General features: G+C 46.7%; 1 protein-coding gene across 2 annotated transcripts in view; it reads left to right on the top strand.

Annotated features, from left to right (window-relative positions):
* RIC8A (RIC8 guanine nucleotide exchange factor A) overlaps positions 1-24,515 on the top strand; it is a 55,272-nt gene that overhangs the window by 4,309 nt on the left and 26,448 nt on the right. For both annotated transcript variants that reach the window (XM_073655969.1, XM_073655970.1), the window contains exon 2: positions 10,567-10,614. In XM_073655969.1, the coding sequence (XP_073512070.1) occupies positions 10,567-10,614 (48 nt within the window). The remainder of the gene's footprint in view (positions 1-10,566; positions 10,615-24,515) is intronic.

The raw sequence follows: 24,515 nt of genomic DNA, 5'->3' as shown, positions 1-24,515 counted from the left end.
TCAAGACCTGCTCTCCGGGTACCAGGGGAACAGCGGGAGCATACTGGTTGTAAGTTTTCTCTTGTCTTTCCCTAGCCTGACAGAGACTTCGCTCCACGCTCTCCTGTACTCTCCGGTACTGCTGCTGCCTCTCTGTGTCCCAGTCTGCTTCTGGTGAAGTGTCCTCAGGTGTCAGGACTCCCATTTCCAGGTCAACAGGTAACTTACCAGGTCTCGCCCTCATTAGGTAAGCCGGGGTACAGTTGGTGGAACCTACCGGGATGTGGTTGTATAGGTCCACCAGATCGGGCAGCTTCTCAGGCCACAGACTGCGTTCTTCCAGGGGCAACGTTTTCAGAAGATCCATTACCACCTGGTTCATTTTCTCACAAAGTCCATTAGTTTGCGGATGATAGGGTGTCGTCCTTATCTTCCGGCAGCCATACAGAGTGCAGAATTCTTGGAAGACCTCCGCTTCAAAGGCAGGTCCCTGGTCTGTCAACACTTGGTCCGGGTACCCGTGTGGACGGCAGGAATGCTGCTGGAAGGCTCTCGCTGCTGTTCGAGCTGTTAAGTCCTTGACGGGGACGACAACCAAGAACCGGGAGTAGTGATCCACGATGGTTAGTGCGTAGACGTAGCCACTTCTGCTTGGGGTCAGTTTTACATGATCCAAGGCTACCAGTTCCAACGGCTGCCGGGTGACGATGGACTGCAGGGGAGTCTTCTGGCTGGCACGGTCCTTCCTTCTTAGGTTGCACGGGCCACAGTCTCTGCACCACCTCTCGATGGTTCCCCTCATGCCTACCCAGTGGAACCGCTCGCGCAGCAGGAACTCCAGCTTCTTCCATCCGAAGTGTCCAGCCCCGTCGTGGTATGCCTCCATCACCATGGCTGCGTCTCTTCGTGGCACCACTACTTGCCAGATTAGTTCATGCGTCCGGGAGTTAACCATTCTGCGGCACAACTTCCCCTTATAAAGGAACAGTCGACTCTTCTCAGCCCACAGTTGCTTGGCTTCCTCCGGAGCGTCTGGGTCAAGGCGAGCCTCTGGCCGAGTCAGCATCTCCTTCACCAGTCGGACGGCAGGGTCACTGTCTTGCGTTTCCTCCCAGTTGTAGTGAGGCAAGGGGTTAAACGTAGCGGCTTGCTTACTCCTTACCCGGTGGGAATACTGGATAGTCCCATGCCGGTGGAACGCAGGGAGTTCGACTTCTTCCAGTCCCTCTGGATCTTCTCCTACGTCCGGTAGGTTTGGCATCCTGGACAGGGCGTCCGCGTTGGTATTGGAGCGTCCTGCCCGGTATTTGATTGTGAACTCGTAGTTGGACAGACGGGCCATCCATCTCTGCTCTAGGGCACCGAGTCTTGCTGTGTCCAGGTGTGTCAACGGGTTGTTATCCGTGTACACGACGAACCGGGAAGAAGCGAGGTAGTGCTTAAAGCGTTCGGTGACTGCCCACACCACTGCCAGGAACTCTAGCTTAAATGAGCTGTAATTCTCAGGGTTTCTCTCGGTGGGTCGCAGTTTTCGGCTGACGTAAGCGATTACTCGTTCTTTCCCCTGCTGGATCTGGGACAGCACGGCTCCTAGCCCGATGTTACTTGCGTCGGTGTAGAGGATAAAGGGCTGGCTGTAATCCGGGTACGCCAGGATTTCATCCCCCGTGAGGGCCATCTTCAGCTGGCGGAAGGACTCCTCTTCCAACTTCTCCCATCTGAAGGGCGGCTTCTGGTTCTTGGCCTTCCGGGACTGGCCTATCAGGAGGTCCTGCATAGGAGCTGCCTTTTTGGTGAAACCGGGGATGAACCTGCGGTAGTAGCCTACCAACCCGAGGAACTGCCGCACTTCCTTTACACTGGAGTGACTTGGCCATTCCTTAATTGCGGTGATCTTATCAGGGTCGGGAGCCACTCCGTCAGCGCTCACCACGTGTCCCAGGTACTGCACCTTTGGTTTCAGGAGGTGACACTTGGAGGGTTTCACCTTTAGGCCGTAGCTTGCCAGAGCTTCGAACACTTCCGCCAGGTGTTTCAGGTGGTCCTCATAAGTCTTAGAATATACGATGACATCGTCCAGGTACAACAGGACCGTCTCGAAGTTTCTATGGCCCAGACAGCACTCCATTAATCGTTGGAAGGTTCCTGATGCGTTGCAGAGTCCGAACGGCATGCAGGTAAACTCGCTAAGTCCCATCGGGGTGGTGAATGCGGTCTTCTCCCGGTCCGCCTCTGCTACAGGAACCTGCCAGTACCCACTAGTGAGATCCAAGGTAGAGAAGAAGTTAGCAGATCTTAAAGCAGCCAAAGACTCCTCTATCCTTGGTAAGGGGTACGCATCCTTGTGTGTGATACGGTTGATTTTCCGGTAATCTACACACATCCTCATGGTGTTGTCTTTCTTTTTGACTAAGACTAGTGGAGCTGCCCAGGGGCTACAGCTATCCCTGATCACCCCAGCCTCCTTCATGTCTCTAAGCATCCCCTTGGCGTGTTGGTAGTGTGCAGGGGGTACGGGTCGATACCTCTCTTTTATGGGAGGATGGTCTCCCGTGGGGATGTGGTGTTCTACCCCCTTGACTCGCCCGAAGTCTAACGGGTGTTTACTAAACACTCTCTCGTACTCTTGAACCACCCGATAGACTCCTTGTTTCTGATGTGAGGGAGTGGAATCAGTACCCAAATGTAGTTGCTGACACCAGTCCTCCATTGTTTTCTTAGAGCCGTTACCTTCCTCCGGGTGAGATGGAGGCAAGGGTTCCACAGATTGTATAGCATTTTGGTTAATGGTATATAATTTGGCTAGCGTGGCATACCGGGGCAGGTACACTTCCCTCTTCCCGATATTGATTATGCGAACGGGCACCCTCCCATGGCGTACATTAACCACCCCCCGTGCTGTCAAGATGGTGGGCCTACTGTCTGAGTAAACTGGTTCTACCATTGCCTGGTAATCTCTACCTCTCAGACCAATAGCTGCCCGGCACCAAATCATCATTTCACTTTTTGGGGGCATGGCAATAGGGAAAGGGTCACACATTCTCACGCTACCAATCTCACCGCCGGAGAGTTCCACCTGTTGCCGTCGCATCAGTGCCCGGATCTCATTTTGGAGCACTCGCTGCTCGCCGGAGCTGGCGTTCTTGGCAACCTGCTGTAAAAGGAAAATCACCTCTGCAAGACAATTTTCAATTACATTAGTTCCTAGAGTTATCTTTGGGTGACTCTCGTGTTTGTCAATGTCTACAATGATCAGTCCCTGTGCTGCCAGTTCAACTCTACCAATTTTAATGGTCACCTCTTTAAATCCGATCTGTGGCACGGGCTGACCATTGCTGGCGATGATACTCAAGTCGTCGTCAGGGTAGCGGGTAATATCCGAGTCATTCCAGTACTGCTTGAAGAGCACGTACGGGATGGTGGTGACCTGTGACCCGGTGTCCAGTAGGGCACTCATAGGAATGCCATCCAGTACCACAGGCAAGACTGGACGTCCTCCCACATATTTGTCGCGCCAGTTTGATGGGCCTGATGATCTTTTTCCTAGGGGTTGGCCCTCTACCCTAGGTTGTGCCAGTTTAAAGGACAGTACCTTGCCATATGTCCGGGTTGATTACAGCGGCGGCAGATGGGTCGTCCGTCCTCGTTGTATCGGTCGCTGGGTCTTCCTCTGGCCGGTGGGGTCCTCCTTGGTCGACGCCACAGGATGTCCTCCGGTCCGGATGCCAGCTGGATCTTCCCTGGAGTGGAAACCTGTAAAGACTGCACAGTTTGGGTTAGTGCAGCAACGCTTTTAGCTAGCTCTTGGACCTGATGGTGCAGGTCTGGAGCCGAGTCATTGTTCAAAGCCTGCGCATCAGCTCCCACAGGCCCTGCCGACAAGGGCGCCGCCTCCTGGTGGTAGGTGGTAGTGGGGCGTCTGTGGGTCACAACACCACCTGGTGCCGGTTCTCGGAGCACCCGGATGGCTCTGTCCTTGAACTGTGCAAATCCCAGATGAGGGTCCTGTAAGGCCATTGCCCGCAACTGGGTTCGGTGGGCATTGCAATATAAACCCTCTATAAATTGTTCAGTTAACAGCCTGTCCTCGTCTCCCACGCCGTCAGGGTCGGTCTGCTTAATGGCTCTCAGGGCCTCTTGTAGGTTCAGGGCATAGTCCCTTATACTCTCATGTGCCCGCTGTTTGCACCCATAGAATCTAAGCTTGATCTCGGCTGAGGTGCGGGTATCAAAGGTGTCCCTCAGCCGGGTTAGTATCCCTGCGACAGTCCTCCCCCCAGGTGGCCAGGACTTTACCTCCCTTTGGGCTGCCCCGGTTAATTGGGCCACCAGGATGCTTACTTTTTGCTCTTCTGTGAGGGGGTACACCTGGAAGAGGCTATCCAGTTTTTCTCTAAAGTCCTGCAGGGTATGTGACTCCCCTGAGTACTGGGGTAGCCAGGCTGCCCCCGGGATATAGGGCATGGTGAAAGGCATGACCGCAACAGCGGTGGCGCTGGCGGGGGTTGGAGCGGTGAAGCTCTCCTCCGTATCCGACATCCTTCTCCCCCCTAGTGGACCGTGGCCTACCTTGCGATGATCCTCTTCCGTAGGCCGCGGCTCCGCAGTGGATCGTCAGGGTTGAGGACCTTCCGTCGCGCTCCTGTGACGTCGGCGTCTGCTGGGCTCCTTCCAGGACCTTACGCAACGTCCGGACGTGAGGCGGGGCTTCAGTTCTCGCGCGTTTTCGGAGTCCACGCCCCTCTTCTTCCCGCGCGGCGTCCTCAAGATGGCGTCCAATGGCGGGAAAACTCCACGGATGGCGGGAAGAAGGCCGAAGATGGCGCCGGATGGCGGGAAAACTCCACCGATGGCGGGAAGAAAGCGGAAGATGGCGCCGGATGGCGGGAATCTTCACCACGGGTAAGTTTTCACAGTCTTTTTCAGGCACGCAGTACCCGGTGGTTGCGGACACGAAATCCTGCCGACTACGCCAAAAGTTGACGCGCCCCTGGGCTTGTGTCGCGCTGCGTTGCGCACGCGGGAGCTTACCCGGAGCCGGATCTGTTGAGGGTTGTAGTCTCGTGGCGGTGATCCGGTCCGTGCCCAGGGAGTCAGACTAAGTGGCGCTGTATTAGCAGTAGATGTTGGATGACTACGCCACCCATTGAGTACAGCTAAGGAGCTGCTGCTGCAGGGCAGACCGCTGAGGCCGGTGGTAGGATTGTGCAGCGTGATAGTATAACCCCCAACGGGAGGGGTATGGCCTCAGGGCAGCCGACGTGGATGATGGGGGTAGCAGGAACCACTCGGAGACGGTACTGTGTAGTTCAGGGTCTTTACTGGTGACAAAGATAGACCCTCCCGGAGTACTGGCTAGCGATTGGGGCCTGGTCAGTCCTTGAGCAGATGGGATCTCCCCTGGCCAGGCGGAGTTGTAGGCCTCCCAAACTAACGATACTCTTCTGGCTACCTTGCTAGAGGCGGGTATAAGTAGCCCACGTCCCTGAGTGTACCGTGTGGTGCTCACCCGTATGGCCGGTGACTCGGGGCCTTCGGGTTTCTGGGCCAGAGGACCTGCAATCCCCTGCCGGTCGGTTTCTGCTGCTGGATAGGAGTTAGTCCCCACAGCCTCGGACTCCGGGTCCGGTGATAACTTCTCAGTCAGGGCGAGCTCTGCAGCTGCCAGCCCCTGACTCCTTGTAACACTGCTCCCACAGAGCTCCTGTTGTTTCTTCCTATATTTGCTTCTTTTCTCTGCTTCTTCTCTACTCACTCACCCTGCCTCAGCCCTAGGTTTATATAGGGGAAGTTCTTCCCCTCCCAGGACTGGGCAGGAGGTGTGGCATGCATAGGATCCCTGACCAAGAGACCTCCCACCTGCTCTCAGACATAACATTGCTGTTACTGTGGAAAACCAGACCCCTGGGGTGCCACACTTGCTGGCTGAAGTTTTGCTCTCCCATAGAATTTAGAAGCCAGGTGATACCGCTCATTTTTAATCCTATTATTCCAAATAGTTGTAGGCACATAAAAATATCTATTACCCATAGCAACCAATTACATTTTAACCGCCATAAGTGATTATTATGGGCCAGAGAGGTATTTTTGTGTCTGTCATACATCTTGTTCTCTACTATATTTGTTGGTATTATTAGTCATGGACCAGGGATATTGCTTACATAGCTTTATGTATTTTTACGCTAGTTCGGCCATTTTTTCACAATATCTGTTGTATTGTGTTTCGGTAAATGCGTTACACCACTGCTTTCACTAACACTTAAGGCCATGTTCACATTTGGTGGAACAGTCATAGATTTTTCAGTGCAGGTTTTGCACCGTAAAACCATTTTAATCTACAACACAATCCTTGCGCATGAAGCTGAACTCAAGTAGCAGAAAGAAAAATGTGTGAAAATCAGAAAATGGAGCAGGTTTCACCCTTTTTGCGACGGGGCTCAGCAGGTTTCACCCCTTTTTGCGGCGGTGCTCAGCAGGTTTCACCCCTTTTTGCGGCGGTGCTTAGCAGGTTTCACCCCTTTTTGCGGCGGTGCTCAGCAGGTTTCACCCCTTTTTGCGGCGGTGCTCAGCAGGTTTCACCCCTTTTTGCGGCGGTGCTCAGCAGGTTTCACCCCTTTTTGCGGCGGTGCTCAGCAGGTTTCACCCCTTTTTGCGGCGGTGCTCAGCAGGTTTCACCCCTTTTTGCGGCGGTGCTCAGCAGGTTTCACCCCTTTTTGCGGCGGTGCTCAGCAGGTTTCACCCCTTTTTGCGGCGGTGCTCAGCAGGTTTCACCCCTTTTTGCGGCGGTGCTCAGCAGGTTTCACCCCTTTTTGCGGCGGTGCTCAGCAGGTTTCACCCCTTTTTGCGGCGGTGCTCAGCAGGTTTCACCCCTTTTTGCGGCGGGGCTCAGCAGGTTTCACCCCTTTTTGCGGCGGGGCTCAGCAGGTTTCACCCCTTTTTGCGGCGGGGCTCAGCAGGTTTCACCCCTTTTTGCGGCGGTGCTCAGCAGGTTTCACCCCTTTTTTGCGGCGGGGCTCAGCAGGTTTCACCCCTTTTTTGCGGCGGGGCTCAGCAGGTTTCACCCCTTTTTTGCGGCGGGGCTCAGCAGGTTTCACCCCTTTTTGCGGCGGGGCTCAGCAGGTTTCACCCCTTTTTGCGGCGGGGCTCAGCAGGTTTCACCCCTTTTTGCGGCGGGGCGCAGCAGGTTTGACCCTTTTTGCGGCGGAGCGCAGCAGGTTTGACCCTTTTGCAATGCACAGCAATAACACATGCATTGGAAAATCTCCACTACCAATGCGTGTGCCCCCACCATGGAAATCATGCCTCAGTTATCCTAACCTAAGACTCTCCTGGGTAAACCGTGTGCAAAACTTTGACTATTTTTTTTTTTCCGGTAATGGCAGAATGTTTCTGTGATGCTGAAAATGGGTCGAATGTAACCTTGTGGTGAACAATTCCACATCATGAAATATTTACAGCAGCCGTAGGAGGAAGCTTTGTCTTTAGTGACATTTTATGTCGTGCTGTTTGTGATTTAAGGAGGATTTCTACCCTGTAGATAAATTAGTCTTCAAAGGATTTCCTTTTCATGTGGCAGCTGTTTTTGCAGAAGTGTGGCCATATTGGATGTTGCTTTTGTATTACCTTTTCACTAACTTTCTGCACGGCGAAACTGGTCGTGGGACATAAAGATTGTGAAATCCCAAGTAGTGATGGGGTCGTATTATAGCCAAATCAGACTGTTAAAAAGCAGATGCCATGCAGCTGACATACTTAAAATATAATAAATAAAAATATTATTTTATTTTTTATCTATGGGGGAATCGCACCCGAAACATGGATGACACTAAATCCTGTTGGTATTTCTTTTTTTCCGTCATAGAGGCGACTATAAGATTAGGTGGGAAAACCTTACAAGGCATTGGTTCTAGTGCCGTCCGTTTTGCAACCAAACACAAAATACGCTCCTGTGAAAGTAGCCTCCTTGTCAGTCTATGGGATTGACTCAAAAGGGCCACAAATTGTGGTTGCACCTGTAGAAATGTTCGTCAGGGCAAAACTAGAAAATGCAAATTAAACACACACAATGCAAATGTTTCTGTAGTGTCAGACTTTGACAATTTGACAGATTTTTTTTTTCCTATATATGACCCCTTCTAATTAAAATTTAAACAGAAATCTTTGTTGTCCATAGCAACCAATCACGGCTCGGCTTTCATTTCACCTCCGCTGTTGAACAAATTAAAGCTGTGCTCTGATTGGTTGCTATGGTCAGCCAGTTTTAATAAATGAGGCCTAGTATGTTGCTATGGCAGAAACTAGTCCCTCGATACAGTTGTATTAGTGGGAACGATTATGTTGGGTTCACCTTTATCCACTGAACCCCCTAAAGTGTCAAAAGTGTATGTGCAGCCGCTGTCTGCCAAGAGGTTCACAGTTTTGTTTTGTTTTTTTGTTTTTTTTCATATCAAACATTATACAATAAAAACAGATTTATTTTTCATGTATGTGGGAAAAACTGCTTATACCGACGTTGGGGGGGGGGAACCTCTTATGCTGAAGTATTGTTAGGAGTTGAAGGGATTATTCCCATCTTTATAGATAGAGCTTGTAAAAACAAACACTTTTGCAATTTACTGCTTGTTAAAATTTGCTGCCGTTCTTGAGATATTAACACTTTTCTTTTATTTACATTTCGTTGCCTAGGAGACCGACCACTGCTGCAACCTAACTTGTAAGCGCTGTGCTGAAGCTGGTCGGGGTTAGGAGAGAACGGCACAGTCCAGCGATCCTGGCCGGCTTTAAAACAACTCTTACAAGTTCAATAGAAAAGAGCTTGTCAGCACTGCGCATGTTCTGCTGTCTAGCAGCGGTGGTCGGTTTCCAAAGTAACAGGCTGTAAACAAAAAAGTATTAATATCGCTAGAACTGCTGAAAATTTTGATGAGCAGTAAATTACAAAATTGCTTGTAACTACGAGCACTATCCGACAAGACCCATTTATGAAGATGAGAATAACCCTTTAAGGAGCCATTTTATTGCCAAAATCCATATCCATCCTTTCTGTCAGTAACCCAAACGTGATGGATATAACTGAGGTACCTAAGTTTTTTTTTTTTTTTATATAAATAATTCTAAAAATCCATTCAAATAGTATAACAAGTATTTTGTAACCACCTAAGTCTGATATTTCATCACCCAGCATGGTACTTTATTATAATTGTCAAATTCACCAGACCTGAAACAGGAGATTGAGAAGGGAGAACCAATTAATAAATTCTTCTAACTAAAAAGGACTTGTCGCCAGGTCTTAACTGTCCACTTTTTATTCTTTAATTTATTCCCGCTGCTCCACTAGGAATTTTTTTTTTTTTTGAGATATGGGCCTTTTTTTTTTTAATTCAAATTTTTAGGGTCTTTACAAAGTTGCTCACCAGATAATTATGCAGAGCAGCCTGAAGACATGCCCACAGAGAATCTGCAAGCCGCGCCCCCTTGGCAAAGACGAAAAAAATCAGGGCTAAATAAAAAGGTCCACATCTCTGGAACCATATGGTGGATTTAAAAAAACAAACAAACAAACAAACAAAAAAACGTGAATAATCAGGAGCATCACTTTTGGAACGGTGATAAGTTTAATATGAAGAATATCCAATCAATCTATCTCTCTATTCTACATCTATCTTTTGTTCTGTTAAAGGGGTTTCCCTCTAAATACATTTATCACATATCCTATGTTTGCAGAGGGTCCCAAAGTCCCCTGTGTGAATGGAGCGGCTACCTTTATCAGTTCCATAGTAGTTACTGGAGCAGTTGCCGTTTACTTCTATGGAAAGGACAGAGAGGGACGTTTCGCCGGTTGCGTAGATGTCAGTGGAGTTTTAGTTTCATAGGCTCATTACTGCTCCGTCAACTCAGGGGGGACTTTGGGACTCCCATTCTCTAGTCTGCGGATATGTGATAAATAATTTTGCCACCTTTTTCACCCCAAAACACTGTAGGAATGGTTTAATGAGATTCTTTTACATTTCGATTTCCGAATTATGCCAGTGGTACGTTGCTGCTGTTGTTGTTGCCGCTGCTGTTGTTGTTGTTGCCGCTGCTGTTGTTGCCGCTGCTGTTGTTGCCGCTGCTGTTGTTGCCGCTGCTGTTGTTGCCGCTGCTGTTGTTGCCGCTGCTGTTGTTGCCGCTGCTGTTGTTGCCGCTGCTGTTGTTGCCGCTGCTGTTGTTGTTGTTGTTGCCGCTGTTGTTGTTGTTGCCGCTGCTGCTGTTGTTGTTGTTTCCGCCGCTGTTGTTGTTGCTGCTGCTGCTGTTGTTGAAATTATGTCTCTGCATTTGTGCACATATTTGTGCTGTAGAGTGCGAGTGAGTGAAGCCGGAGATTATCGGGCAGATGACATCTAATCTGATATGAGACTATTTATAGGAAATGCCAAATTTGCAGGATTTCCCATAATTACAATTTCAGCAGAATGTTTATTATTTTTTGTCAATTCTATAGTGAGTCAGTGCAACGATAAAGTGGACTATTTTTTTTTTCCTTCAAATTCCATTACAATTTTTTTGGTGTGTTAGTGAATTAATGTGTCTTTTCTTTTTTTTTTCCAGAATTCCCAATGTTTCTTCTTCAATTCTGAGCAGAGGGAACAGAGAAAGGTGAGAATGTTTTTGTACAGGAGGTTACCTTAACATCATACACGTCTTTCCAGATTCTCCTTTTTTTGGTTGCACCCTCCTCTCCTTTTTCTCCACTGACTTGAGTATGGATCTGGGTGACTAATGTGAAGACTGGTGCACTTGTAAATGTGGCAGTAAGTGTGTCCATATTTATGACTTGTTCTGTCTGCCTTTGTCCCGGTTGCTATGGGTTGAGTACATTGTGCCACATCTTTCGTCTATTGTCACATTGTTATATTATCCACCTCCCCTCTATTTTTCCCTTTTCTTTGAATGGCAGCAAGAGGAGCTGGAAGAGGTAACATAATGCTATTGTCTAGGAGTAGACTGCACATTCCCATAGCGTTGTGCGCACTAGATGCGGCATACACCTGGCTGATTGGCACGTGATGCACACTAATATGCGACTCGAGTGCATTTGTCGACTTTTTTTTGGCTTCTTAGGACAAAAAAATTGGTTGCAAAGACACATCTGGATGATTGGTTAAAGCATGCATTCCTGCAATCATAGTTTATTATGGTTTGTGTTCAGGCCACAATATCCACCGCATCCGTGAGTGTCCTGACCTCCACCTAACAACCTCATGCTGTATCTCCTATGACGCTGGTACTTCAGGTCAGGACACCTGCGCTATGGTCGGACATTGCGACCCAAATATGGTAATATGGATGTGTGCAATTTTTCTGATTTGATAGTTAGATTAATTTATTGGGATACATTACTTTAGTTTTTGTAAATTGAAGAAGATAATATTCAAATTCATCCACCCATTGTATTCTGTGGGTTACCGAACCAAGTGAATATCTAATATATAAGGATTTTCCAGGATATAATTAACTCCTTAGTGACCGGACCAATTTTTTTAAAATCTGTCCAGTGTCACTTTATGAAAATATGTAAACAAGAGGCAGAAGAGCGGGTACATTTATATATCATTAAAGGAACGTGTGTGTACCGCTTGCAAATGATAACCCGATTACGGACACATATGGAAATGGACCATCGAATGAAATAGCAAACCCAATAGAAAAAAACCTCGAAAAAGGTCCAATGTGAATAAAGCAAAATTTTTATTGAGACAATAATTGTGAAGGACAATACAGTTGGTAAGAGAGGGGATAAAAACAAGCACAAAAAGGGGGCCTCAGCAGGAATGTAAAAAGATGGTAAGCAGCCAAGTGTATAAAGTGCTACGTGCCTAGCGTGTCCACGCAAATAGGATGAAACAATAAATAGCATGGTGCTAGTGCTTTATGGTACACTTACACCATATTCCTGCTGTTGAAGTATGAGCAGGTAAGGGACAGAAAAATCCTAGGCACCTAGATTACACTGACATAAAGCTGTGAGTAGTGAGCATGCTGCTTGATAGAATATATATCCATATGGTATGACATACTGTTAAATGTTTTGTCATAATTATATATGTAATACTCACAGCCAAAAGGTGAATTTTCTGCTCTGCAATGGCGTCCCCCTCCCCGACGCGCGTTTTTGCATCCAGCCTTTGTCTGGGGGTGGCTTTATTGTGTTGCGTCCCAGTTTAAAAGTCAGCGGGGGCCAATAGGGAGACAGGGTGCTTGTTTTTATCCCCTCTCTTACCAACTGTATTGTTGTTCACAATTATTGTCTCAATAAAATTTTGCTTTATTCACATTGGACCTTTTTTGAAGTTTTTTTCTTTTGGGTTTGCAGGGTCACTTTATGTAGTAATAACTCTGGAATGCTTCAACATATAGTGGGTACGGAAAGTATTCAGACCCCTTTAAATTTTTCACTCTTTGTTTCATTGCAGCCATTTGGTAAATTCTAAAAAGTTCATTTTTTTTTCTCATTAAAGTACACGCTGCACCCAATCTTGACTGAAAAAAACAGAAATGTAGAAATTTTTGCAAATATATTAAAAAAGAAAAACTGAAATATTACATGGTCATAAGTATTGAGACCCTTTGCTCAGACACTCATATTTAAGTCACTTTTTGTCCATCTCCTTGTGATCCTCCTTGAGATGGTTCTACTCCTTCATTAGAGTCCAGCTGTGTTTAATTAAACTGATAGGACTTTATTTGGAAAGGCACACACCTGTCTATATAAGACCTCACAGTGCATGTCAGACCAAATGAGAATCATGAGCTCAAAGGAACTGTCCAAGGAGCTCAGAGACAGAATTGTGCCAAGGCACAGATCTGACCAAGGTTACAAAAGAATTTCTGCATTACTCAAGGTTCCTAAGAGCTCAGTGGCCTCCATAATCCTTAAATGGAAGACGTTTGGGACCACCACAAGTCTTCCTAGACCTGACCGTCCAGCCAAACTGAGCAATCATGGGAGAAGAGCCTTGGTGAGAGAGGTAAAGAAGAACCCAAGATCACTGTGGCTGAGCTCCAGAGATGCAGTAAGGAGATGGGAGAAAGTTCCACAAATCCAACTATCACTGCAGCCCTCCACCAGACTGGCCTTATGGCAGAGTGGCCCAATGGAAGCCTCTCCTCAGTGCAAGACATATGAAAGCCTGCATAGAGTTTGCTCAAAAACACATGAAGAACTCTCAGACTATGAGAAATAAGATTCTCTGGCCTGATGAGATGAAGATACAGCTTAGAATTATCACCAAAAAGTTCTATGTGTGGAGAAAACCAGGCACTGCTCATCACCTGCCAAATACAATCCCAACAATGAAACATGGTGGTGGCAGCATCATGCTATGGGGGTGTTTTTCAGCTTCAGGGACAGGACGACTGGTTGCAATTGAAGGAAACATGAATGTGGCCAAGTACAGAGATATCCTGGATGAAAACCTCTTCCAGAGTACTCTGGACCTCAGACTTGGCTGAAGGTTCACCTTCCAACAAGACAATGACCCTAAGCACACAGCTAAAATAACAAAGGTGTGGCTTCAGGACAACTCTGTGACCATTCTTGACTGGCCCAGTCAGAGCCCTGACCTAAACCCGATTGAGCATCTCTGGAGAGACCTGAAAATGGCTGTCCACCAACGTTCACCATCCAACCTAACGGAACTGGAGAGGATCTGCAAGAAAGAATGGCAGAGGATCCCCAAATCCAGGTGTGAAAAACTTGTTGCATCATTCCCAAGAAGACTCATGGCTGTACTAGCTCAAAATGGGACTTCTACTCAATACTGAGCAAAGGCTCTGAATACTTATCACAATATGATATTTCAGTTTTTCTTTTTTTCAATAAATTTGCAAAAAATTCTACATTTCTGTATTTTTTTCAGTCAAGATGGGGTGCAGAGTGTGCTTTAATGAGAAAAAAAATGAACTTTTTAGAATTTACCAAATGACTGCAATGAAACAGAGTGAAAAATTTAAAGGGGTCTGAATACTTTCCGTACCCACTGTATCCCATTTGATTTTGAGTTGTTTTTTTTTTTGTGACGCATTATACTTTATAATAATGGTAAATTTCGGTTAATATGTTTTGTGTTTATTTATAAAAATATCAGAAATTTGACAAATTGCAATTTTCAAAATTTGAATGATTATTCCTTTTAGTCCCAATAGTCAGACCACACAAAAAACATTAATAAATAATATTTCCCTCATGTCTGCTTTACATCAGCACCATTTGTAAAGTGTTGTTTTATTTTGTTAGCATTTTAGAAGGTTTAAAAATGTAGCAGTAATTTTTCATTTTTTCAAGGAATTTTAAAAAATTATTTTTATAGGGACCTGTTCAGTTTTGAAGTGACTTTGGGGGTTCTATATGTTGGAAACCACACAAGTCATACAAATTTAAAAATTGCACCCCTCAAAATTGCTTTCAGGTAGTTCATTAACCCTTCTGGTTCTTTTCAGGAAGTAATGGAAAGTGGCATGACAAGAATGAAAAAGGTTATTTTTACCCCCTAAATTTTGATAATTTCTGAACAGGCTGCTATAGTCGGCAGACTCTAAGGCCATTATTTGGCTATGAACTGCCAAGGCAAGCGTCAGGACGACACAATCAAGATCTTAGGGTACCAGTGAGGGTAAAGAGGGAGCCCCCGCACTCTGTTACCTATTTAGATGCTGTAGTCATTATTGATAGCAGAATCTAAGGGGTTAAACGTCCATGGTTGGTGCCAACATTGATAGTGGCTGATGCAGCAAGTTGTCAGCTATAGTGTACAGGTGACAGTTACAGGATTGTCACCTGTCGGGGAATGCTAGTCTCTTATATGGCAGGTCAGTAAAAAGATGTTTAGTGGTCACTAAGGGGTTAAGATTTCCTGTCTTTAGGAATACAGAAGTGCCCCATTACGTAGAAGATCCATTTTGCTTTTCATCCACATGCCCCATTACTTAGTGGCTCCTCTTGGTTCCTACCCCTGTGCTCCATTACCTAGAGGCACCCTTCTGCTTTTCACCACTGTGCTCTGTTATTTAGTGGCTCCTCTTTGCTTTTCACCCCCGTGCCCCATTGCCTAGTGGCTCCTCTTTACTTTCCACTTCCGTACCCCATTACCTAATGGCTCCTCTTTGCATTCCACACCCTTGCCCCATTACCTAGTGGCTCCTCTTTGCTTTCCACCTCCGTGCCCCATTACCTAGTGGCTCCTCTTTGCTTTCCACCTCCGTGCCCCATTACCTAGTGGCTCCTCTTTGCTCCCCCCCCCCCGTGCCCCATTACCTAGTGGCTCCTCTTTGCTCCCCCCCCCCCGTGCCCCATTACCTTGTGGCTCCTCTTTGCTTTCCACCTCCGTGCCCCATTACCTAGTGGCTCCTCTTTGCTTTCCACCTCCGTGCCCCTTACCTAGTGACTCCTCTTTGCTTTCCACCTCCGTGCCCCATTACCTAGTGGCTCCTCTTTGCTTTCCACCCTCGTGCCCCATTACCTAGTGGCTCCTCTTTGCTATCCACTACTGTGCACCATTGCCTAGTGGCTCCTTTTTTGCTTCCTCCCCCCGTGCCGCATTACCCAGTGGCTCCTCTTTGCGTTCCACCCCGTGCCGCATTACCCAGTGGCTCCTCTTTGCATCCCATTCCTAGTCCTCCGGATGATCCTCTGACAGGCTGGCTATTCCCCTTCACCACCTCCCTCCAGCCTATGTCCTGTTCCTTCCTACCACATGTTTCTTCTACAAAGTCCTGCCACCTAATGTCTTCCCTTTCCTCCGCCAGGTTGCATCACACTCCTGCCTCTCCTCTTGACACTTTCTGCACATCCGGTCCTATTATCTTCTAATTGACTCCTATCACTCACTTTGATTTCCCCCATCACAACCTTATCTCCCAGTGACTCCCCATTACTCTCCCCCTGCCACCTTGCCTTTTTTCCCTCCCTGAGCCTCAGCCAATGTGACTCCTGTGTCCTCCATCCTCCTAAACTCCTTGATTCCTGATGGCCATCATATAATGATATTCTAGTGTTGACCACATGATATATTTCCACAGTGAAATATTCCACGGCAGTGTTGGATATGATTATACAGACGTGCCTAGACGTCAGGCCATTGTAACCCACAGCGACAAGACTGCCACTTATGAAATTGAACAGACATGGATTGTTTTTCTTCTGGCTGATGCCGAGTTCTCCGTGATCACAAAGTGGTGTCGTCACAGTTATGCCTTGGGTTGGGTAGGATAGGAGTCGTATCCATCGGCAATGCAAAATGCGCGTCAGCTGAAGGTTTGGTCCAAGTCAAATCTATTCTATCTCTTTATAAGGAACCATTCTTCACAGGTCATCAAGAGGCAATGCGTGCTCTAAATAGGACTGACTGAGTACAGATATAAATCAGAGAAGCACTAAAACATTAAAATAGAAGAATGCAATAACTCAACTCACCGGGAGTAGAAATTCCTCTTTATTGTGTATTAGGTACAGGACACGTGGCTGTAAACCTTTTATCTATTGCCACAAGACTTTTAGTGCCCACTATCAGATTGGAGGGGATCTGTCTCCCAGAGCATCTAATAATCAGGTGAACAGTGGCATAACTAGAATCCGATGGGCCCCGGTACAAAATTTGGACTTGGGCCACCACCTTCATGTTGAGCAGTTGTATGGGCCTTTGTAGCGTTCTAGGTCCTTTAAAGATATGTGTTCACCCCCCCCCCCCCCATGTAGCGATGTGTTCCATTCTGGCTCCTTTTTGAAATAATCTCTAGAGATGAGCGGTGTTCGACTAGAACTGTTCGCCAATCTCAAATTCGAGCTGTTTTGGGTGGTGTTCGAGTTGTTCGACGAACCCGAACGATTTGCAAAAAATTCGGCTGTTCGAGGTTATGTTCGATAACTGTTCGTGCACCAAAAGCGTGTCCTGCATGTCTGGTGCTATTTAGAGCACCAATCATGCAGGGATTGTCTGCCACTCACTGTAATGCCACAGCCATGGTGGTTGTGGCATTACAGTGATTGCCCAAATCGATGGGAACTGTGCTCACAGTGAAACACGAAAAGCCGGCAATTCAGCAGCGGCATACACCGGTACCCGACAATTTAGAACCGAAAGAATAGAGAATCACACATAGATTAGATAGATATAAACATGTCAGCCACATATATACGAAGTACAGTGAAAGTGCTGCTTACTGTACTTGTCATTTAGCATAAAGGATTTATCAAAAAAAATAATAGTGTTTTCATGCACCGTCTCTTTAAAAAAGCCGGCCGGCAATTCAGCAGCGGTACCCGACAATTTAGAATAGAAGGAATAGAGAATCACACATAGATTAGATAGATAGAAACATGTCAGTCACATATATATGAAGTACAGTGACAGTGTTGATTACTGTACTTGTCATTTAGTGTAAAGGATTTATCAAAAAAAATAATAGTGTTTTCATGCACCGTCTCTTTAAAAAAGCCGGCCGGCAATTCAGCATCTGTACCCAACAATTTAGAATAGAAGGAATAGAGAATCACACATAGATTAGATAGATAGAAACATGTCAGTCACATATATATGAAGTACAGTGACAGTGTTGCTTACTGTACTTGTCATTTAGTGTAAAGGATTTATTAAAAAAAATAATAGTGTTTTCATGCACCGTCTCTTTAAGAAAGCCGGCCGGCAATTCAGCATCTGTACCCGACAATTTATAACAGACAGAATAGAGCTTCACACATAGATTAGATAGATAGAAACATGTCAGTCACATATATATGAAGTACAGTGATAGTGTTGGTTACTGTACTTGTCATTTAGTATTAAAATAAAGGATTTATTATTAAAAAAATTGGCGTGGGGTTCCCCTTAATTTTAGTCTCTAGCGGAGGTTAAGCAGACAGCTGGGGCAGATGTTTGAAGCCTGGGAAGGGGGTAATACCCACGGAGCTTCCCAGGCTACTAATATCAGCCCCCAGCTGAATACATAGCCTTTACTAGCTATTAAAAAAAAATGACGTGGAGTCCCCCCTAATTTAATAGCTAGCAAAGGCTAGGCAGACAGCTGGGGGCTGATATTAATAGCCCAGGAAGGGAGCCATGAATATTGGCCCCCTCCCAGGCTAGAAACACCAGCCGTCAGCCGCCCCAGAAATGGCGCATTCATAGGATGCGCCAATTCTGGCACTTAGCCTCGCTCTTCCACGCTGCCCTGGTGCGGTGGCAGGGGGTAATAGGGCTGGGGTTGATGTCAGCTTATAATGCCAGCTGACATCAAGCCCAGGTTAGTAATGGAGAGGCGTCTATAAGACACCCCCATTACTAACCCCATAGTCAAAGTTAAAAAAAACACAAACACCCAGAATAAAGTCCTTTAATTGAAATAAAGACACAATTCTTTATTGTTCTAAATTAAACCATACTTACCGTCACGCCCATTCCAGCTGAAGCCAACGATCTCCTGTAATAAAAATAAAATAATAAAGCAACCTCATCCTTACCTTTCCATGGTTCCCACGACAGCTTCAGCTCTGCTACATCGAGATGACAGGCTGGACCGAAGCAGAACGCCGCCATCCAGCCTGTCATCCCGCAGACACTGAGAAGAGCAGGCTTGCTTGCGCTCCACATTGTCTCTCTGTGACGGCATAAAGATGAGCCGAGGTCATGTCCAATGAACTCTGCTCACCTCATGCACGTCACTTACAGCGTGGGAGAATTCTCACGCTGAAGCGCTGAGTGCAGGAGAATTTTCCCACGCTGTCAGTGAGGTGCATGAGGTGAGCTGAGTTCATTGGACATGAGCTCACCTCATGCACGTCACTGACAGCGTGGGAGAATTCTCCTGCACTCAGCACTTCAGCGTGAGAATTTTCCCACGCTGTCCGTGACGTACATGAAGTGAGCTGAGTTCATTGGACATGACCTTGGCTCATCTGGATGCCGTCACAGCCAGACACTGAGGAGCGCAAGCATGCCTGCTCTTCTCAGTGTCTGCGGGATGACAGGCTGGATGACAGCGTTCTGCTGCGGTCCAGCCTGTCATCTCGATGTAGCAGAGCTGAAGCTGTCGTGGGAACCATGGAAAGGTAAGGATGAGGTTGGTTTATTATTTTTCTTTTATTGCAGGAGATCGTTGGCTTCAGCTGGAATGGGCGTGATGGTAAGTATAGTTTAATTTAGAACAATAAAGAATTGTGTGTTTATTTCAATTAAAGGACTTTATTCTGGGTGTTGTGTTTTTTTTAAATACTTTACTAGAAATTCATGGCGGTCATGTCTAATACTGGCGTGACCCCATGAATTTTGGGCTTGGGGCCAGCTGATAATGCCAAGCTGGCCCTAACCCCTTTATTACCCAGTGAGCCACCGCACCAGGGCCCTGGATGAGTTGGGTACAGCGCCAGAAGATGGCGCTTCTATGAACGCGCCATTTTCCGGGGTGGCTGCGGACTGCAATTTGCAGCGGGGGGGGCCCAGAAAGCTTGGGCCTCCCTGCGCTGCAGATTCCAGCCCCCAGCTGCCTAGTTGTACCTGGCTGGACACAAAAATAGGGCGAAGCCCCACGTATTTTTTTTTTTAATTATTTCATGAAATTCATGAAATAATTAAGAAAAAAAGGCCTTCCCTATATTGTTGTGTCCGGCCAGGTACAAATAGTCAGCTGGTGGTTGGGGGCAGCCCGTTCCTGCTTGCTGTACCTGGCTGGATACAAATATAGTGCGAAGCCCCACGTCAATTTTTTTTAATTATTTCATGAAATAATTTAAAGAAAATTGACGTGGGGCTTCGCCCTATTTTTGTGCCCAGCCAGGTACAACTATGCAGCTGGGGGCTGGAATCCGCAGCGCAGGGAGACCCAAGCTTTCTGGGCCACCCCCGCTGCAAATTGCAGTCCGCAGCCACCCCGGAAAATGGCGCGTTCATAGAAGCGCCATCTTCTGGCGCTGTACCCAACTCATCCAGGGCCCTGGTGCGGTGGCTCACTGGGTAATAAAGGGGTTAAGGCCAGCTTGGCATTATCAGCTGGCCCTAAGCCCGAAATTCATGGGGTCACGCCAATATTAGACATGACCACCATGAATTTCTAGTAAAGTATTTAAAAAAACACAACACCCAGAATAAAGTCCTTTAATTGAAATAAAGACACAATCCTTTATTGTTCTAAATTAAACCATACTTACCATCACGCCCATTCCAGCTGAAGCCAACGATCTCCTGCAATAAAAGTAAAATAATAAAGCAACCTCATCCTTACCTTTCCATGGCTCCCACGACAGCTTCAGCTCTGCTACATCGAGATGACAGGCTGGACCGCAGCAGAACGCTGCCATCCATCCTGTCATCCCGCAGACACTGAGAAGCGCAGGCATACTTCCACTCCTCAGTGTCTGGCTGTGACGGCATCCAGATGAGCCGAGGTCATGTCCAATGAACTCAGCTCACCTCATGTACGTCACTGACAGCGTGGGAAAATTCTCCTGCACTCAGCACTTCAGCGTGAGAATTTTCCCACGCTGTCAGTGACGTGCATGAGGTGAGCTGAGTTCATTGGACATGACCTCACCTCATGTATGTCACTGACAGCGTGGGAGAATTCTCACGCTGAAGCGCTGAGTGCAGGAGAATTTTCCCACGCTGTCAGTGACGTGCATGAGGTGAGCTGAGTTCATTGGACATGAACTCGGCTCATCTGGATGACGTCACAGATAGACACTGAGGAGCGCAAGCATGCCTGCGCTTCTCAGTGTCTGCGGGATGACAGGCTGGATGGCAGCGTTCTGCTGCGGTCCAGCCTGTCATCTCGATGTAGCAGAGCTGGAGCTGTCCTGGGAACCATTGAAAGGTAAGGATGATGTTGCTTTATTATTTTTCTTTTATTGCAGGAGATCGTTGGCTTCAGCTGGAATGGGCGTGATGGTAAGTATGGTTTAATTTAAAACAATAAAGAATTGTGTGTTTATTTCAATTAAAGGACTTTATTCTGGGTGTTTGTGTTTTTCTTTTACTTTGACTATGGGGTTAGTAATGGGGGTGTCTTATAGACGCCTCTCCATTACTAACCTGGGCTTGATGTCATCTGGCATTATAAGCTGACATCAACCCCAGCCCTATTACCCCACTGCCACCGCTACAGGGCAGTGGGAAGAGCGAGGCTAAGTGCCAGAATTGGCGCATCCTGTGGATGCGCCATTTCTGGGGCGGCTGACGGCTGGTGTTTCTAGCCTGGGAGGGGGCCAATATTCATGGCTCCCTTCCTGGGCTATTAATATCAGCCCCCAGCTGTCTGCCTAGCCTGTGCTAGCTATTAAATTAGGGGGGACCCCACGTTATTTTTTTGGGGGTGTTCCCCCATTTTAATAGCTAGTAAAGGCTAGGTATTCAGCTGGGGGCTGATATTAGTAGCCTGGGAAGCTCCGTGGGTATTACCGCCTTCCCAGGCTTCAAACATTTGCCCCAGCTGTCTGCTTAACCTCCGCTAGAGCCTAAAATTAAGGGGAACCCCACGCCATTTTTTTTTTAAATAAATCCTTTATTTTAACACTAAATGACAAGTACAGTAATCAACACTATTACTGTACTTCATATATATGTGACTGACATGTTTCTATCTATCTAATCTATGTGTGAAGCTCTATTCTGTCTGTTATAAATTGTCGGGTACAGATGCTGAATTGCCGGCCGGCTTTCTTAAAGAGACGGTGCACGAAAACACTAATATTTTTTAAAATAAATCCTTTACACTAAATGACAAGTACAGTAAGCAACACTGTCACAGTACTTCATATATATGTGACTGACATGTTTCTATCTATCTAATCTATGTGTGAAGCTCTATTCTGTCTATTATAAATTGTCGGGTACAGATGCTGAATTGCCGGCCGCCTTTCTTAAAGAGACGGTGCACGAAAACACTAATATTTTTTAAAATAAATCCTTTACACTAAATGACAAGTACAGTAAGCAACACTGTCACAGTACTTCATATATATGTGACTGACATGGTTCTATCTACCTAATCTATGTGTGAAGCTCTATTCTTTCTGTTGTAAATTGTCGGGTACCGGTGAATGCCGCTGATGAATTGCCGGCTTTTCATGTCATTCTACATTATTCTTAGTTGTTTTACTTCATGTAGAATTAACCTACAAGGAAAGAAAGGGTTTATTTTCATTCCGATATTTGTGTCCCATTGACTTGCATTGGTTTCCGGTATCGGAATCGGCGATATCCGATACTTTTTGGGTATCGGCCCGATCCAATCCGATACGATATTTCCTGATATCGGAAGGTATCGCTCAACACTAGTTATCAGTAGTGTTGAGCGATACCTTCCGATATCAGGAAATATCGTATCGGATTGGATCGGGCCGATACCCAAAAAGTATCGGATATCGCCGATTCCGATACCGGAAACCAATGCAAGTCAATGGGACACAAATATCGGAATGAAAATAAACCCTTTCTTTCCTTGTAGGTTAATTCTACATGAAGTAAAACAACTAAGAATAATGTAGAATGACATGAAAAGCCGGCAATTCATCAGCGGCATACACCGGTACCCGACAATTTACAACAGAAAGAATAGAGCATCACACATAGATTAGATAGATAGAAACATGTCAGTCACATATATATGAAGTACAGTGACAGTGTTGCTTACTGTACTTGTCATTTAGTGTAAAGGATTTATTTAAAAAAATAATAGTGTTTTCATGCACCGTCTCTTTAAGAAAGCCGGCCGGCAATTCAGCATCTGTACCCGACAATTTAGAATAGAAAGAATAGAGAATCACACATAGATTAGATAGATAGAAACATGTCAGTCACATATATATGAAGTACAGTGACAGTGTTGATTACTGTACTTGTCATTTAGTGTTAAAATAAAGGATTTATTTAAAAAAAAATTGGCTTGGGGTTCCCCTTAATTTTAGGCTCTAGCGGAGGTTAAGCAGACAGCTGGGGCAAATGTTTGAAGCCTGGGAAGGGGGTAATACCCACGGAGCTTCCCAGGCTACTAATATCAGCCCCCAGCTGAATACCTAGCCTTTACTAGCTATTAAAATGGGGGAACCCCCCCCAAAAAATAACGTGGGGTCCCCCCTAATTTAATAGCTAGCACAGGCTAGGCAGACAGCTGGGGGCTGATATTAATAGCCCAGGAAGGGTGCCATGAATATTGGCCCCCTCCCAGGCTAGAAACACCAGCCGTCAGCCGCCCCAGAAATGGCGCATCCATAGGATGCGCCAATTCTGGCACTTAACCTCGCTCTTCCACGCTGCCCTGGTGCGGTGGCAGGGGGTAATAGGGTTGGGGTTGATGTCAGCTTATAATGCCAGCTGACATCAAGCCCAGGTTAGTAATGGAGAGGCGTCTATAAGACACCCCCCATTACTAACCCCATAGTCAAAGTTAAAAGAAAACACAAACACCCAGAATAAAGTCCTTTAATTGAAATAAAGACACAATTCTTTATTGTTCTAAATTAAACCATACTTACCATCACGCCCATTCCAGCTGACGCCAACGATCTCCTGCAATAAAAGTAAAATAATAAAGCAACCTCATCCTTACCTTTCCATGGTTCCCACGACAGCTTCAGCTCTGCTACATCGAGATGACAGGCTGGACCGCAGCAGAACGCTGCCATCCAGCCTGTCATCCCGCAGACACTGAGAAGCGCAGGCATGCTTGCGCTCCTCAGTGTCTCTCTGTGACGTCATCCAGATGAGCCGAGTTCATGTCCAATGAACTCAGCTCACCTCATGCACGTCACTGACAGCGTGGGAAAATTCTCACGCTGAAGTGCTGAGTGCAGGAGAATTTTCCCACGCTGTCAGTGACGTACATGAGGTGAGCTGAGTTCATTGGACATGACCTCGGCTCATCTGGATGCCGTCACAGCCAGACACTGAGGAGTGGAAGTATGCCTGCGCTTCTCAGTGTCTGCGGGATGACAGGATGGATGGCAGCGTTCTGCTGCGGTCCAGCCTGTCATCTCGATGTAGCAGAGCTGAAGCTGTCGTGGGAGCCATGGAAAGGTAAGGATGATGTTGCTTTATTATTTTACTTTTATTGCAGGAGATCGTTGGCTTCAGCTGGAATGGGCGTGATGGTAAGTATGGTTTAATTTAGAACAATAAAGAATTGTGTGTTTATTTCAATTAAAGGACTTTTTTCTGGGTGTTGTGTTTTTTTAAATACTTTACTAGAAATTCATGGTGGTCATGTCTAATATTGGCGTGACCCCATGAATTTCGGGCTTAGGGCCAGCTGATAATGCCAAGCTGGCCTTAACCCCTTTATTACCCAGTGAGCCACCGCACCAGGGCCCTGGATGAGTTGGGTACAGCGCCAGAAGATGGCGCTTCTATGAACGCGCCATTTTCTGGGGCGGCTGCGGACTGCAATTTGCAGCGGGGGTGGCCCAGAAAGCTTGGGTCTCCCTGCGCTGCGGATTCCAGCCCCCAGCTGCCTAGTTGTATCTGGCTGGGCACAAATATAGGGCGAAGCCCCACGCATTTTTTTTTTAAATTATT

Source organism: Phyllobates terribilis, unplaced genomic scaffold (genome assembly GCF_046119375.1).
Source record: "Phyllobates terribilis strain yellow unplaced genomic scaffold, ASM4611937v1 Scaffold_12__6_contigs__length_324123572, whole genome shotgun sequence".
Lineage (NCBI taxonomy): Eukaryota > Metazoa > Chordata > Amphibia > Anura > Dendrobatidae > Phyllobates > Phyllobates terribilis.
Note: the sequence above shows the minus strand (reverse complement) of the source record. Positions and strands in the feature narration are given on the sequence as shown.